Consider the following 16,442-nt stretch of genomic DNA (forward strand, 5'->3'; position numbering starts at 1 on the left):
ACTGGTGTTGGGAAGGACATAGAGGGAGCAAGCACTGATGGATAATGTCTAGTCTGTTTCCCTTACCATTGGTAAGATCTTTGCTTCATTCTGCAGAGAGCCTGTTTCCATCAACATTCGAGCCTCCCTCCAGCAGACCCAGATTGTTCCTCTTTTGATGGCTCATCAGTACCTCCGTGCAAGCATTGAAGCACAAGTGACCATTGCTGCGGTCATCCTTGCTGGGGTCTATGTGCTGATTATATTTGAGGTAACTTGCCTGCCTGCTCTCCTGGGTTTATCTGTGCCCACAAGTAAGTATAGTATTTTAACATTCTAGGCACTAGGGATGGGTTCTGGCTTGCTTCTTAATTAAATTGAAATACTCTTTCTTTCCTAGAAAGTAACATTTCCCCCATTCCAGGTAGAAAATTGCTCTGTACTGGAATATTTTCTGAATCTTGGCAATTAACATATCCAAGATGAGTTTTCCACTTGCACAAAGTCTGACCCTGAGGGGACAGGTGGTGAATCTCTCTGAGTCTCAGGATCTTCCTCTGTGAGATGGGCACAGTCAAATATCCCCATCTACTTCATAGGATTGTGTGCATGTGATAAGGGCCTGGGGGACCTTGGGCTACATGTGGGAAAGATTGTTATTATCTCTTAATGTTTATCAACTCATTTAAGGAGGCTTTTCACAAATGATCTCATGTCCCATAAATTTAGTATTTCTTTTTTTATCAGCTAGATAGCAAAATTCTATGCCTTTGAGTTCAGTAATTATAGAATTTGTTATCTTTGGTGATGACACATTTCCTTAATTTTTCATGTTCCTTATAGTTTTGCATTGCTGCTTTCTTACTTTAAGTTACAGACACCTCTTCCAGTCTTCACTAGTTGTATTCAGGTGGCTCATACTGTTTGCTGGTGCTCTTAAACCTGAGGCTTTCTCTTAGCTCACCTGGTATGGACACTCCTGCTGCATTCTTCTTGCTTCTTTTCATGGCAGGGTTTGTAACCTTCTTGGTTCTTACAGCTCACGAGGCTGGCTGCTGGAAATCTCTCTTGTGTCTTCCAGGAGATGGTGCTATAGCTCTAGTTCTCTCTTGGCCATAGACCAGGCCTGTTTACTGGCAGCACTGCATTTACTCTTGACCAGGGGTGCTCTCACCATCACACAGGGGGCACGTACAAAGGAGCTATTTTGCAATGAGAGGAAAGAGAAGGGTGTTAGGTGTGTCTGCAAGCCTTGGAGAGATCCTAGCGTGAGTTTCTCCCAGAGGTTTGTGGTCAGACTTCCTGCTGAAGTGCCGAGTGCAGTCAGCAGGAAGTGTTCCTTCAATGCCCTTTGATGTTCTCATTTGACTCCTCCTGACCACCCTCCTTGTAGTCACGGAGGCCCTGCCTGAGTGCACTGGTGCTGGGGGAGAGAAGTGGGTTCTCCAGCTGTGTCCTGCACAACTGGGGAAGCCTAGAACTCACTGCTATCCTTCCCTATCCCATGCTCTCGGCTGCCCTATGTCTGGGTCAAAAGCCTAAGGCTCAAGGTGGTTCCATCCTTCAAAATCTAGGTGGAACTAGCCATACCCCCTGTGCTTTGCTGGGTGCACTGGGTGCTGGAACTTGCAGTGTGAAGCATCACCAGGCAGCAATGGCCCTTCCTTTGTAGTCTTTCTGCCATGCAGGCCCTTGCCCTTCAGGCCTGTGATGGGAGGAGCAGCCCTGGTGATCTCTGAGATGCCTTCAGTGTTATTCTTTGATTGTCTTAGACAGTAGGTATCCGCTTCTGCTGAGATGGCCGACTAGTCTCCCCATTGTCTTTATGTTAACTAACTCTTGGCTTCTGCTGGGGTTGCAGATCTTTATTAATATCTTATCAGATTTGGCCATGTCTTTTTGTGTAAATTCTCATGAGTTTCCATTTAGACAGGCCAAATTTTTAAGCTCTGCTTCCATTTTGATTACTAGTTCCATCTTTAAGTCATTTTTTTTTCCTCTCTCACTTTGCTAAGAGCATTCAGGTGGTTTCCTCAATCCTTTGCTTAGAAACAGACCCAATATGGAGTCAGATTTGTTGTTCCCTATTATGCTAATACCAGTACAAGCTTCTGTGCCTTTTAAACCCCTGTGGATTAGAATGCAATAATGTTAGCATGAGTCTGTTGGAGTTTGGAGCAGAGAAAGGTTTATTGCAGGGCCAGGCAAGGAGATGACTGGCTCATGCCCCTCAAATATCCCTAACTCCCACAATCAGAATTGTAAAGCATTCTTAAAAGGCAAGGTGAGGGGAGGGCATGGTTGATTGGTTGTTGCAAACTTCTTGGTGCAGAAATCCTTTGTTCTTGTAGCTGTCCACAGAGGTCAGTTCACAATGTTCCCGTAAACCTCCAACAAGATACATGTTATATTTCAGAGAGGAGCTAAAGCAGAGGATATGGGGGAAGGATATGCCCCAGGAAGGCCCATAGGGTCCTGCTCAGTTACAGTAATTTTTCGTGTTTCTTTCTAGATCGTTCATAGAACACTGGCGGCTATGTTGGGTTCCCTTGCAGCATTAGCAGCACTGGCTGTGATTGGTGACGTAAGTTGTAATATTTTGAATCAAAGGCCTAGCACTCAATAGAATGTCAGATTTAAAGACAAGTCCAAAAATAGGTGTTAGCTAGTGATTTTAATTTTTGTTTTTTGTTTTTTAGGGCTGCACCTGCAGCATATGGATCCCAGGTTAGGGATCCAATCGGAGCTGCAGCTGCCGGCCTACAGCACAGCCACAGCAATGCAGGATCCGAGCTGCATCTGTGACCTATACCACAGCTCACAGCAACATCAGATCCTTAACCCACTGAATGAGGCCAGGGATTGAACCTGCATCCTCAATAGTCGGGTTTGTTGCTGCTGGGCCACAGTGGAAACTCTGATTTAAATTTTTTTTGTATACTATTTTCTCATTTCCCCCTAGAGGCATGAGCTAACAAACTTTACAGTGTTGATGACTAATTGACATTTGACTTCATCACACACATTCCAATGGTGTCATTCTCCACCCTAGCCGAGGAAAGGCTCAGGGTGGTCACTTGTTTGCCCAGGCCATGCAACCGAGTGGTGTTAGAGCCTGTGTGCTGTCAGTCCTTGGAAACTAGAGGAGGCTATCCTGGCCAGAGTGGAGAGGAAGGCAACAGTGAGGTCAGAGTTCTTTCCTGCAGACATCCATGAAGTCAGTGGTGGCACCTGTTGGTGGTGGGTGATAGCAGCCCCTCACTATCTTGAGCATGGTTCATCCTCCAGGGACATCAGAATGAATGTAGGGAAGCAAGAGAGGCCCACTGGGGATGGAGGCCCAGAGTTACTTGAAGAGCAATGCTGAAACTGACCAAGGTAGCCACATACAGCTGGGATTCAGCACAACTCTGTAGAATTCCAGGGATTATTCTAAAAACTGCTCCTACAGGCCATTCAGTCAAGCAAAGAATAAAAACTGGTTTAAAAATGTGTGTGGGGCTATGTGCAGTTATTGGTTTTTTTTCCCTTTTCGTGGCCTGAGTTGGTATAAACAAACACCAACCCTGAGAGTAAAATGTCCCAGAATCCTAAAACTGACACATAAATTACCTTTCTTAACTGTTAAGGTGTAGTGTAGTAGTAGTTATTTAATTTTAGAAGTCATTGACATAGCGCATGACTTGTGCTGCAGGAACTTCCCTGGACGGCCATGCAGGTCTTTTCCAACCACCAGGCTCTCCAACTGCCCTCCCTTCCCAGTCTGTGCTGCCAGTTCCTCATGATCCTACCCTCCCTACGGGGACAGGGATGGGGCCTAAGCACCTGCCCTTCTTATTGCTAAGTGTGTAGGTTTGACATTAATGATGCTTTGGATCATGAGTGTTTTTCATTGGTGATAAATCCAATTTCAAAGACAAGCAGGTGGTGTGATTTTCGATTGTAGCCCCCTGAGTAGTTTTGCTATAAAGGGAAGCACATGTTTATAGCTCATCACCTGGAAGATGATGCCCAGGACTAATTGGAAACTTTGTGCTTTGATTTCAGAGACCTACCCTGACCCAGGTGGTGGAGTGGATTGATTTTGAGACCCTGGCCCTGCTGTTTGGCATGGTAATGACAGTCCCTCCAGTGGGACAGGGCCCCAAGTGTGCTGTAACCTGGAACCTTCTCTTTTGCGGCTGCTGCTAATTCTTAAAGGCACTGGGCCACTTGACAGGGCTTGATTGAAAAATGTTTGTGTGGGTCTTGGTAATTTCTCTTGAGGAGGAATGGGACTGGTGCTCTGGTTAGTTAGCTGGAAGTTTTCAGTCTAAGGCTTGTCTGTCAGTGAAATAATCTGGCCATTTAGAAAATTTAGCAGTTTTTTTGAGTTATTGTCCTTAAAATATAAAATGCAATATCCTAAATAAATGAACCATGTAAGTTTTTCAGTGATTGGAAAAGTGTCTTTAATTCTCTGGATAAAGGAAGAAATGAAGAAATTGTCCCTAAGTAAGTATGTAAGTTTGCTAATTTATCAGACATTGTTAAGTGGCCACTTGACTGTGTGCCACGGAGTATGTCATCAAATCAACTTGTAGGAAGGAAACTTGAGGACACCTAGTGGGCTAGTGTGGAACATCAGGCATATACAGATTTAACTTGAATAAATGGCATTTGACAACAGTCTGGACAGCAGTGGGAATGGCTCATGTGTTCTTAAACATATCCCCACAGCAGCTAAGTGACTCGAAGAGGGTATTCCTTCTCAGGGCTAGAAGACTCATCCTTTGTAAAGCAGGTCACTGTATGTCCTCATTTCTGAGGCATTGCTGCTCTAGGCTTCATTGTGAGCCTAACTAGCCACCCCCTCTGCAATGGAGTGTGGGAGGCAGGTCAATGCTCTGAACACAGGCTTCATGGAGGAGCTCACATTTGTATTGGGTCCTGAAAAGTATATATGTTTTATGCACACGGAAGAATGAAGGAAGGTATACCAACTGTCCTATAAAGTAAGTTTTTAAAAAATGTAAATGGTTAGTGTATTAGTTTGCTGGGGCTTACATACTAAAGTAACACAGACTGGGGAGCTTAAACAACAGAAATGTATTTATTTACTCACAGTTCTGGAAGCTACAAGTCCGAGATCATGGTGTTGGCAGGGCTGGTTTCTCCCGCGGCTTTGCTCCTTGCCTTGCAGACGATCATCCTCTCCCTGTCTTCTCACATGATTGTCCTTCTGAACATGTCTGTATCCTCATTACTGCTCTCAAATGGCATTATTTCTTTCATTTTTATGGCGGAGTAATATTCTATAATACACACACACATATGTATATATGATGTTTTCTTTATCTGCCCATCTGTCAATGGATATTTAGATTGTTTCCATGTCTTGACTATTGTGAATATGCTGTCCTCTCCTCTTCTTGTAAGGACACCAATCATATTGGATTAAGGCCTCACTTTAATTACCTTCTTAATATAGTCACATTTGGAGCTACTTGGGGGAGTGTTAGGATTTCAGTATATTAATAGTTAATTGTTTGTTCTCAGTTGGAATCAGTTCAACATGGTTCTGTGATTCTAGACTTTTGGGGGAGAGGATGCACAGAGAGTCTATATAACCAAACTCGTACCTTTCCCACCCTATTTCATGCTAGTCAACTACCCATGGGGCCACTTACCCGGTCCCTGAGTTCCAGTCTCTCTTAGGTGGTTCTGGCAGCAGACATGTAGAATAGCTTCCGCATGACAATGGAAGACCAGATAGCCCCTACATGTCCATGTTCATGTGAAGCTTCCTTTGGTATGTGAAGCACCACATTTCTACAAATGGCCTCACAGTGGCCATTTGAGTTAGGATAAACCTTAATGGTCACTCTGGACAAGGTAGATATTTAAATTTTGATATCAAAAGAAATCAAAATTAATTAGATAATTTTGAGTCTAATTAAATTTTGAACTTTTTTTTGTTCGTTTTGCATGGTTTATTCAAAAGACGAATATTTATCCCACTATTTTCTAAGTGCTTTAATTTACATAAATTCTGTTAAATTTTCACAACCTTACAAGGAACAAGGCATTCAGAGGTCAGTACAGAGAATTAAAATAATTTTTTTACAACATGTGGTACATTACCATCTAAGGGAGGAGAATAGAGAATCTTCCAGAAAGTTCAGGCTGGTTGAAATGTCTTATTTATTGAGTATCTGTCATGGCTCAGTGGTAATGAACCCAATTAGCATCCATGAGGGCTTGGGTTTGATCCCTGGCCTTGCTCAGTGGGTTAAGGGTCTGGTGTTTCTGTGAACTGTGGTGTAGGTGGCAGACACAGCTTCGATAAGGTGTTGCTGTGACTGTGATATAGGCCAGCAGCTGCAGCTCTGATTCAACCCCTAGCCTGGGAACTTCCATATGCCACAGGTGCAGCCCTAAAAAGACCAAAAAAAAAAAAAAAAAAGAAAAGAAAGAAAGAAAAAGAAATGGGACATTACTTTTTGTTGCTGTCTCAGATGGCTGGTGGTCACTGTCACTGTCATCAGTAGGAACATCTGAGTGAGTAGGTCTTCTGGGCTCATACAGAACCCAGAGCATAATCATTTTAATGTGACTTCTCTTATTTGCTTGTCTTGATCAAAGTGGTGGCAGACATCTGTTACATTAATTAAATCAGGAAACAAAATTTAGCCCAGTTTAAAAGCCTTAAAACATTTAATTGTTACTTATGTGGATGTTTTGGTACAGAAGGCCACATTCTGGCCCATTTCCTTCCCTGTTGGTAGCTTTGTGACAGCAAGCAAGTCACCTCCCATTTCTGTCCACCAGTTTCCTGGTCTGTAAGATGGAATAATAAGAACACACGTGTTTGCTATGAAGATCAGATGGGGTGATAATGTACCTTGGGCACATGTCCCTGGACAGATGCAGAGCTCACTAGCAAGTGCTCACTTGGGGAGTTAGGAACTGGACCACACTCAGCAGGAGGGTTAGAGGCTTAATGGAGGTGGCAGCTTTCATGCAAAGGCCAGAACTCAGATTTGTAAGTTGCCACTGAGATGTCACTTTAGAATGGTGTGCTGATGAAACACTCTCCTTGTCTCCTTTCTCTTTTCCCCACAGATGATCTTAGTAGCCATATTTTCAGAAACTGGATTTTTTGATTACTGTGCTGTAAAGGTAGGCTCGATGTGGCATTTAATATTTATGTATTAATTTACATGTTTATTTTTATGCCATTACCTATTTAATAGTGAATAAAATAGGCCAAGATGGATTTAGAATTTCCAGGTCCACCCATCAATGCCTCATCTCAGCAGATTTAGGAGTCCATTGGTCTAAGTTTTAATCCATCATGCAGTGTTTATTTAGACTCCTAGTTCTTTGAGTCCCTAATGAAAACTCACATCTGTTCTTCAGTGTCACTGGTCCTAGCTTCTTCTTTTCTGCGTCCCAGGCATACCAACTGTCCCGGGGAAGAGTGTGGGCCATGATCATCATGCTGTGTCTCATTGCTGCTGTCCTTTCTGCCTTCCTGGACAACGTTACCACGGCACTCCTCTTCACTCCTGTGACCATAAGGTGTGCAGAGTGGCCCCATGTGGGCATCAAGGCCAGGCTCATGGCAGCACACACTGGCTGCTGACCTTGTCCTCCATCCATGTGCTTGGGTCCAGCCTGCACACCCTTGGGGACTGTGGCTCTGTGTGCATGGCAGCAGTAGCCACAGTGGTGGCTATAGAAGCTCCTGCTGTGGGGCGCCAAGTCAGAGGGGAAGGGGAGCTGCCATCCTGCTCTGGAAGGTATTTTGTGGGTGGACTAGGGGGGTGGTCACAGGACCTGTCCTGCCAGGACCTAGCAAACTAACTTTGGGAAAGAAAAATTCAGTTTGATTCCATTTTGCTCCCTTTAATTCCTCCTACTTAACCACAGGCCAATCAGCTGGCACCTCCTGGGGCTTGGGCTTCAGCCTTCATTGTGCAGCCGCTTCTAAGAATATTGACCTACACTTGTATCTAGATTTATGTTCTTTATTTTAAGGAAGCTTCCCAGCATATCATGGTGTTTCCCTGCCTAGACCCATCATGTGCTGGTGCTGACTGGTCCTGGGGAAACTAAGGGGACACAGGAGACTAAGCCTGTTGGTTGCTGGGAAACTAGATAGTGATGGCCTTTAGACATGTCACTTTTAGGTTGTACCATCAAAGGGATTCATTCAAACTAGTGTTCTAAGGATTCTGCCAGACAAGAGGTCCTCCTGCATATGAGGCATGAGATACAGCAAGTTCAATGTTACCAGCATGGGGTACTGCTAGGGCTCAGGACAAATTCTGAGTGATGGCTTTGGTGTTGGAAGAGTAGTAACCTGCAGAGGTAGAGTGGCTTTGAGTGTAGGGGTTGGGGGAGAGGAGGGCGGAGAGGAGCAGGGAGTGGGAAGCACCTTGTGGATTGGTCTAGTGTGTCAAGAGATAGTCTTTTGCCCAGGCTTCTGCAAACTTGGTGGCATTGTCATGGGCCACATGCAACTGTGGATTTGGCTCTAGGGACCCTGGACTTGGCCTTTCTGCACAGAGGACCCAGAACTTGGACTTGGCCTTTATCAGCTCCCAGGACCCAGGTTTCCTCCTAGGATAAATGGGGGGTGGGATGTGTTAACTATAGCATATGCCAAAGCCAGTCCTGCCCTGGGACACCTCAGGGGGCAAGAGGTAGTCCACGCCCATCCCCTCCAAGCAGGGCAGCTCTGCTGCTGACACTGGTTTGAAAACCATTGCACAATGGGCCAGGTTCCAGCAGGTCACTGTGCTCTGATGGTGCCACTCACATTCTTCACATCCTTGTACAGCCCGGACAGCTGAGGGTGGTCTCAGCCATGCTGGGGTTTATTTATGTCCTCACTATTCCAGAAATTGGCTTTGTAATTGTATGTGAGAATAGCAGTTCCATTTATTAATCTAAAATTGCATCTTTCAAGGTTGAAGTGTTGGTGTGCTCAGACTAACTGTTTATACTACCATATTCTTCTCGACTCTATAAACTTAGTTACATTTCTTCTGCCTTTGTCTGGATTGAGTAGTGTTAGACCTTAGCATTAAACAGCTAGGTCTGGCATTGTTGATTAACACACACTAATCCCTTTTCTTGCTAGAAGCAGATGCTGGGGTTTCCTCAACTGAGAGCAGCTCCTACTGCTGGGGATTGAGGTCCGATCATCTTTTTTGGGTACACTTCTGTCCCTGGTTCTCATACACTACTCCCTTCTTAGCTTCTACAGGGCTCTGCAGACCAGTCCCCCTCAGATGAGCTGCTGGCCGTGCTCTGAACTGAAGTGTGGTGGTCTGGGCAGCAGGACTTTGACAGTTCCCAGACAAATCTAGTGTGTGACCAAGGTGGAGAACCATTACTATAGAGTGTGTGCTCTTCGTTAGGATTAAGCATAGGAGCTGAGCGTTTGAGGACGGGAAAGTGGGGAAAGAGCTCAGTTGACAGGTGTGGTGTGAGCCACTGGGTGCTTTCTGCCCTGGCTGCACCCTGACTTGGGAGGGCTGGTGGCCAAGCCATGTTCATCTGGGGACATGCACCAGCGTGCTTCCTCCAGACCTGGGGGAGACACGGAGGGGGTACATTTGACATGGATGGTTCAGATGGCTTGTACATTGACTGTCAGAGAAATCTAATCCTGAGAGTCAACTGTATCCTGTACCTTTGTAGCACTGTTGCCATTGTTAAGTGCCTTTCTCATTGGTGGGTATGTGTGTGTGTGCACGCATACTCATGTATTTGCCTTCCTTGTACAATATTTTCAGATATTTAGGTGGTACATGGGTCTTTTACAGTATGAATAGAGGGTTTTTCACTTTCCTCCATTCATGACAGATTGTGTGAGGTGCTCAACCTCGATCCAAGACAAGTCCTGATTGCAGAGGTGATCTTCACAAATATTGGAGGAGCTGCCACTGCCATTGGGGACCCGCCAAATGTCATTATTGTTTCCAACCAGGAATTGAGGAAGATGGTATGTATCAGTGTAACAGTGTTGCTTCCAGTAAATATAGACCCCAACCTACTGGCAACGTGGATGTCACCACTTCATATGAAGTGCTGTTGGTCATCTGAGAGCAGGAGGCTAGCTGGCTGACCCTCTAATGTAGAATAAAGTGGTCTGAATTGATTTCATTCCCATTCTGATAAATCTTTAAGAAAATGGTTATATTTTCTACTTAGTTGTAGTGTATTGTATTAATTGGAACTAATTGTATTAATTGGAAATAATTAATTGGAACTAGTCTTTTCCAACTAGTATTCAGGATAAATAATCTGTCCTCTCACTTTTCAACTGAGGTGAATGAATACATTGATGAAGAACTTACTTTTTTTGTTTGTTTATTTTTGTTTTTTTGCCTTTTTAGAGCCACACTGGTGGCATATGGAAGTTACCAGGCTAGGGGTCGAATTGAAGCAACACTGGATCCTCAGCCCACTGAGTGAGGCCAGGGATTGAACCTGCATCCTCATGGATACTAGTCGGGTTTGTTACAGATGAGACATGACAGGAACACCAGATTTTTTTAAAATGGTCAGAAAATGAAAGTCTTTAGGGATTTTTTTGAAGCTCTTATAAATATTAATATATAATTTCTTGATACACTAAAATAAAAACAAAGTATTAAAGAGAGTGCAGGAGTTCCCGTCATGTGTAGCTAGGTGGTAAGGAACCCAACTAGGATCCATGAGGATGTCGGTTTGATCCCTGACCTCGCTCAGTGGGTGAAGGATCTGGCATTGCTGTGAGTTGTGGTGTAGGTCCCAGACGTGGCTTGGACTGTCACGGCTGTGGCTGTGGCTATGACTGGCTGCTATAGCTCCAACTGAACCCCTAGCCTGGAAACTTCCATTTGCCATGGGTACAGCCTTGAAAGGAAAAAAAAGGTGAAAAGAGTGTAAATAGTGTTTTACATATCTAGAGTTAAAATTAAATTATATACTTAATTTTCATTTGTCATTCTTTGGTCATTAGAATTTTCTCAGTATCTCTTCTCTGAAGTATCAGTAAAAATGCTTCCAAATTGGTGTCATTTATTAGAGATGATGTGTTTATGCATGTGTGCCTATGAAGTGTGTCCTTATGTTTGTGTATGTGTGCTATCTTTCATAAAAATATTTAAGCCTTTGAAAGTTCATGACTCTAAGTTGTTGATGGTCATTTTGTAGGCCAACCACATTCTAGAGATTCAGGACATAATGTAGATACTTTGGCTAAACTTTAATCCTTCCTAGTTGCCCTGGAAAACCACCTGCAACGCTTCACCAGTCTTGCTGCATGAACTGAGCAGCAGGTCCATAATCATACCACCCTGGAGCACATCAGAAGGTAGCAGAGCCATGTAATCTGTCTTGGGAACACCTGTCACCCAGGATAGGCTGTATACACATGGGAGAGAATCATCTTCAGAGAAAATTATTGTTTTATTATTTTTATTTTATGCTAATACATTTATTTTAGAAAATGTAAATTACACACACACCACAAATGAAAAACTGTCATAATACCTCCACCCAGAGATATATTCTCTTAATATTTTGGTGCAAGTAGTCTTCAATAGTGTTTGTATGTGGATATATGTGAGTAAAATAAGATAGCTTCTCTTCTGGCCAAGATGGAGTAACAGTGTCTGGATTTACCCTCTTGCCTGGAATATCCAAAAAGAAAATAAACCAAAATTTAAAAAAAAACCCAGAATTAAACCACAACCAGATAGTGGTAATCAAAGTACTGGATATCAGGCAAAAGGACATCAATCCCTTAGAAATGAGAAACCAGTGAAGTAAGACTTGATTGTCCTAGCTCACTCCCTTGAGAGATCTTCCAGGATGCAGTGCAGGGAGTGAGAGCCCATGTGGATCCCATCAGATTCCTGGAGTTGAAGTGATAGAACTGATTCTTGAGAGACCAAGGCAGCTAAAATTTGCAAGGCAGAGAATCAGAAAGGAGAGGCTGCACAGAGAGAGAACCCCAGAAAATTTGCAGAGGGAAAGTACTTGTGGTTATGGCAAGACCAACCCAAAAAATTGGAGGGCAGTGTGCTTAATATACTCAGGGCCAGGAATAATGTTTGTACCTGCCAGGAAGATGGAACCTTGTAATTCATGAGGCATTGGATAGAGTGTTCTGCAGGGTCTTGCCTCATTTTGTGAGTAATTAGCTCCAGACTATACACTGCCCTGATTCCACAAAATAAATCTTAAAATAAAGAACAAAAATAATCAAATTGTTTTCAAGTAGTTTAACTGCATCCATCTTGAACAAACTTCAAGAATACTTACAGGAATACAGAAATATCCAGCAGAGTAGCATTGGTGGTATAGTGGTGAGCATAGCTGTCTTCCAGAAATATCCAGCAGTACATAGAGTAAAATTCACAATGTCTGGCATCTAATAAAAAATTACCAGTTCTCTGTCTGTGTACCTCTCCTTTCTGATACTCTGCCTTGCAAATTTTAGCTGCTTTGGTCTCTCAAGGCATGCAAAAAAGCAAGAAAATTTGACCTATGAACCATTTGAAATCAACTCAGAATACACACAGGTGTTAGAATTCACAGACAAGGGCATTAAAACATTATAGATGTATTACAGATGTTCATTACGTTAAGCAGAAACATGGAAGATATTTTATTTTATTTATTTATTTATTTATTTTTATTTTCCCACTGTACAGCAAGGGGATCAGGTTATCCTTACATGTATACATTACAATTACATTTTTCCCCCACCCTTTGTTCTGTTGCAACATGAGTATCTAGACATAGTTCTCAATGCTATTCAGCAGGATCTCCTTGTAAATCTATTCTAAGTTGTGTCTGATAAGCCCAAGCTCCCGATCCCGCCCACTCCCTCCCCCTCCCATTAGGCAGCCACAAGTCTTTTCTCCAAGTCCATGATTTTCTTTTCTGTGGAGGTGTTCATTTGTGCTGGATATTAGATTCCAGTTATAAGTGATATCATATGGTATTTGTCTTTGTCTTTCTGGCTCATTTCACTCAGTATGAGATTCTCTAGTTCCATCCATGTTGCTGCAAATGGCATTGTGTCATTCTTTTTTATGGCTGAGTAGTATTCCATTGTGTATATATACCACCTCTTCCGAATCTAATCATCTGTCGATGGACATTTGGGTTGTTTCCATGTCCTGGCTATTGTGAATAGTGCTGTAATGAACATGCGGGTGCATGTGTCTCTTTTAAGTAGAGTTTTTTCCGGATAGATGCCCAAGAGTGGGATTGGGGGGCTCATATGGAAGTTCTATGTATAGATTTCTAAGGTATCTCCAAACTGTTCTCCATAGTGGCTGTACCAGTTGACATTCCCACCAGCAGTGCAGGAGGGTTCCCTTTTCTCCACAGCCCCTCCAGCACTTGTTATTTGTGGATTTATTAATGATGGCCATTCTGACTGGTGTGAGGTGGTATCTCATGGTAGTTTTGATTTGCATTTCTCTTATAATCAGTGATGTTGAGCATTTTTTCATGTGTTTGCTGGTCATCTGTATATATTCTTTGGAGAAATGTCTATTCAGGTCTTTTGCCCATTTTTCCATTGATTGATTGGCTTTTTTGCTGTTGGGTTGTATAAGTTGTTTATATATTCTAGAGATTAAGCCCTTGTCAGTTGCATCATTTGAAACTACTTTCTCCCATTCTGTAAATTGTCTTTTTGTTTTCTTTTGAGTTTCCTTTGCTGTGCAAAAGCTTTCCACTTTGATTAGGTCCCATGGGTTTATTTTTGCTCTTATTTCTATTTCTTTGGGAGACTGACCTGAGAAAATATTCATGATGTTGATGTCAGAGAGTGTTTTGCCTATGTTTTCTTCTAGGAGTTTGATGGTCTTGTCTTATATTTAAGTCTTTTGGCCATTTTGAGTTTATTTTTGTGCATGGTGTGAGGGTGTGTTCTAGTTTCATTGCTTTGCATGCAGCTGTCCAGGTTTCCCAGCAATGCTTGCTGAATAGACTGTCTTTTTCCCATTTTATGTTCTTACCTCCCTTGTCAAAGATTAATTGACCATAGGTGTCAGGGTTTATTTCCGGATTCTCTTTTCTATTCCATTGGTCTGTCTGTCTGTTTTGATACCAGTACCACACTGTTTTGATGACTGTGGCTTTGTAGTATTTCTTGAAGTCTGGGAGAGTTATGCCTCCTGCTTGGTTGTTGTTTCTCAGGATTGCTTTGGCGATTCTGGGTCTTTTGTGGTTCCATATAAATGTTTGGATTGTTTGTTCTAGTTCTGAGGAAAATGTCATGGGTAATTTGATAGGGATTGCATTGGATCTGTAGATTGCTTTGGGTAGTATGGCCATTTTTACAATATTGATTTTCCCAATCCAGGAACATGGAATATCTTTCCATTTCATTACATCTTCTTTGATTTCTTTGATTAAAGTTTTATAGTTCTCGGCATATAGGTCCTTTACTCCGAGGTATTTGATTTTGTGAGGTGCAATTTTAAAAGGTATCGTATTTTTGTATTCCTTTTCTAATATTTCATTGCTGGTATCCAGAAATGCAACTGACTTCTGAATGTTAATCTTCTATCCTGCTACTTTGCTGAATTTATTAATCAGTTCAAGTAGTTTTTGGGTTGAGTGCTTAGAGTTTTCTAGGTATAGAATCATGTCATCTGCATACAGTGACAGTTTTATCTCTTCTCTTCCTATATGGATGCCTTTTATCTCTTTTGTTTGTCTAATTGCTGTGGCTAGGACTTCCAAAACTATGTTGAAGAGCAGTGGTGAGAGTGGGCATCCCTGTCTTGTTCCAGATTTGAGTGAGAAGGCTTTCAGCTTTTCCCCATTGAGTATTATCTTTGCTGTGGGTTTGTCATAAATGGCTTTGATTATATTCAGGAATGTTCCCTCTATACCCACTTTGGCGAGGGTCTTGATCATGAATGGATGTTGGACTTTGTCAAATGCTTTTTCTGAGTCTATTGAGATGATCATATGATTTTTGACTTTTTTTTTTTGTTAATGTGGTGTATGACATTGATTGATTTGCATATGTTGAACCATCCTTGTGAACCTGGGATGAACCCAACCTGGTCATGGTGTATAATTTTTTTGATATGTTGTTGGATTCAGTTGACTAAGATATTGTAGAGAATTTTTGCATCTATATTCATCAAAGATATTGGCCGATAGTTTTCTTTTTTGGTGGTATCTCTGTCTGGTTTTGGAATGAGGGTGATGGTGGCCTCATAGAATGTCTTTGAGAGTATTCCTTCTTCTTCAACCTTTTGAAAGAGTTTAAGGAGGATGGGCACCAATTCCTCTTTATGTATTTGATAGAATTTGTCTGTGAAGCCATCTGGTCCTGGACTTTTATTTGTAGGGAGTGATTTTATGACCTCTTCAATTTCATTTCTAGTGATCGGTCTGTTCAGTTGGTCTGTTTCTTCTTGATTCAGTTTTGGCAGGCTGTAAGATTCTAGAAAATTGTCCATTTCTTCCAGATTGTCAAACTTGTTGCCATACAGTTGTTCATAGTATTCTCTTATGGTTTTTTGTATTTCTGCTGTATCTGTTGTGATTTCTCCTTTTTCATTTATAATTTTGGTTATTTGGGTTCTCTCCTCTTTTTAATGTGTTTGGCCAGGGGTTTGTCAATTTTGTTCACCTTTTCAAAGAACCAGCTCTTGGTTTTATTAATTTTCTCTATTGTTTTTTGAGTCTCTATTTGATTGATTTCCTCTTTGATCTTTATCATTTCCTTCCTTCTGCTGACTTTAGGTCTTCTTTGTTCTTCTTTTTATAATTCATTTAGGTGGAGGGTTAAGGTGTCAATTTGGGATCTTTCTTCTTTTTTGAGAAAGGCCTGTATTGCTATAAATTTCCCTCTGAGCACTGCTTTTGCAGCATCCCACAGATTTTGAGAGGTTGTGTCTTCATTATCATTTGTTTCAAGGTAGTTTTTAATTTCCTTCTTGATTTCCTCATTGACCCATTGGTTTTTTAGTAGCATGTTGTTTAGTCTCCATGGAGTAGGTTTTTTTCTCTTTCCTTTTCCCATGGTTGATTTCTAGTTTCATGGCATTGTGGTCAGAGAAGATACTTGAGATAATTTCTATCCTCCTAAATTTATTGAGATTCGCTTTGTGTCCCAATATGTGGTCGATTCTTGAGAATGTTCCATGTGCACTTGAGAAGAATGTGTATTCTGATTTTTTTGGATGTAGTGTCCTGAAGATATCAATTAAGTCTAATTTTTCTATTGTTTCCTTTAGGATCTCTGTTGCTTTATGGGTTTTCTGTCTAGAGGATCTGTCCATTGATGTGAGGGGGATATTAAGGTCTCCTACTATGATTGTATTCGCATCAGTATCTCCCTTTATGTCTGTTAATATTTGTTGTATGTATCTGGGTGCTCCTATATTTGGGGCATATATGTTGACGATAGTAACATCCTCTCCTTGGATGGATCCCTTAAT

The 16,442-nt window shown here is 42.0% G+C and overlaps 1 protein-coding gene across 1 annotated transcript in view; it reads left to right on the forward strand.

The window, feature by feature from the left end:
• Positions 1-16,442, forward strand: part of OCA2 (OCA2 melanosomal transmembrane protein) — a gene marked incomplete at its 5' end in the record, with an annotated part of 212,273 nt that overhangs the window by 60,495 nt on the left and 135,336 nt on the right. The window contains 6 exon segments of the mRNA NM_214094.2: positions 97-250; positions 2,492-2,563; positions 4,027-4,092; positions 7,084-7,140; positions 7,418-7,542; positions 9,838-9,976. Of these exon segments, the coding sequence (NP_999259.2) occupies positions 97-250; positions 2,492-2,563; positions 4,027-4,092; positions 7,084-7,140; positions 7,418-7,542; positions 9,838-9,976 (613 nt within the window).

Source organism: Sus scrofa, chromosome 15 (assembly GCF_000003025.6).
Source record: "Sus scrofa isolate TJ Tabasco breed Duroc chromosome 15, Sscrofa11.1, whole genome shotgun sequence".
Taxonomy (NCBI): domain Eukaryota; kingdom Metazoa; phylum Chordata; class Mammalia; order Artiodactyla; family Suidae; genus Sus; species Sus scrofa.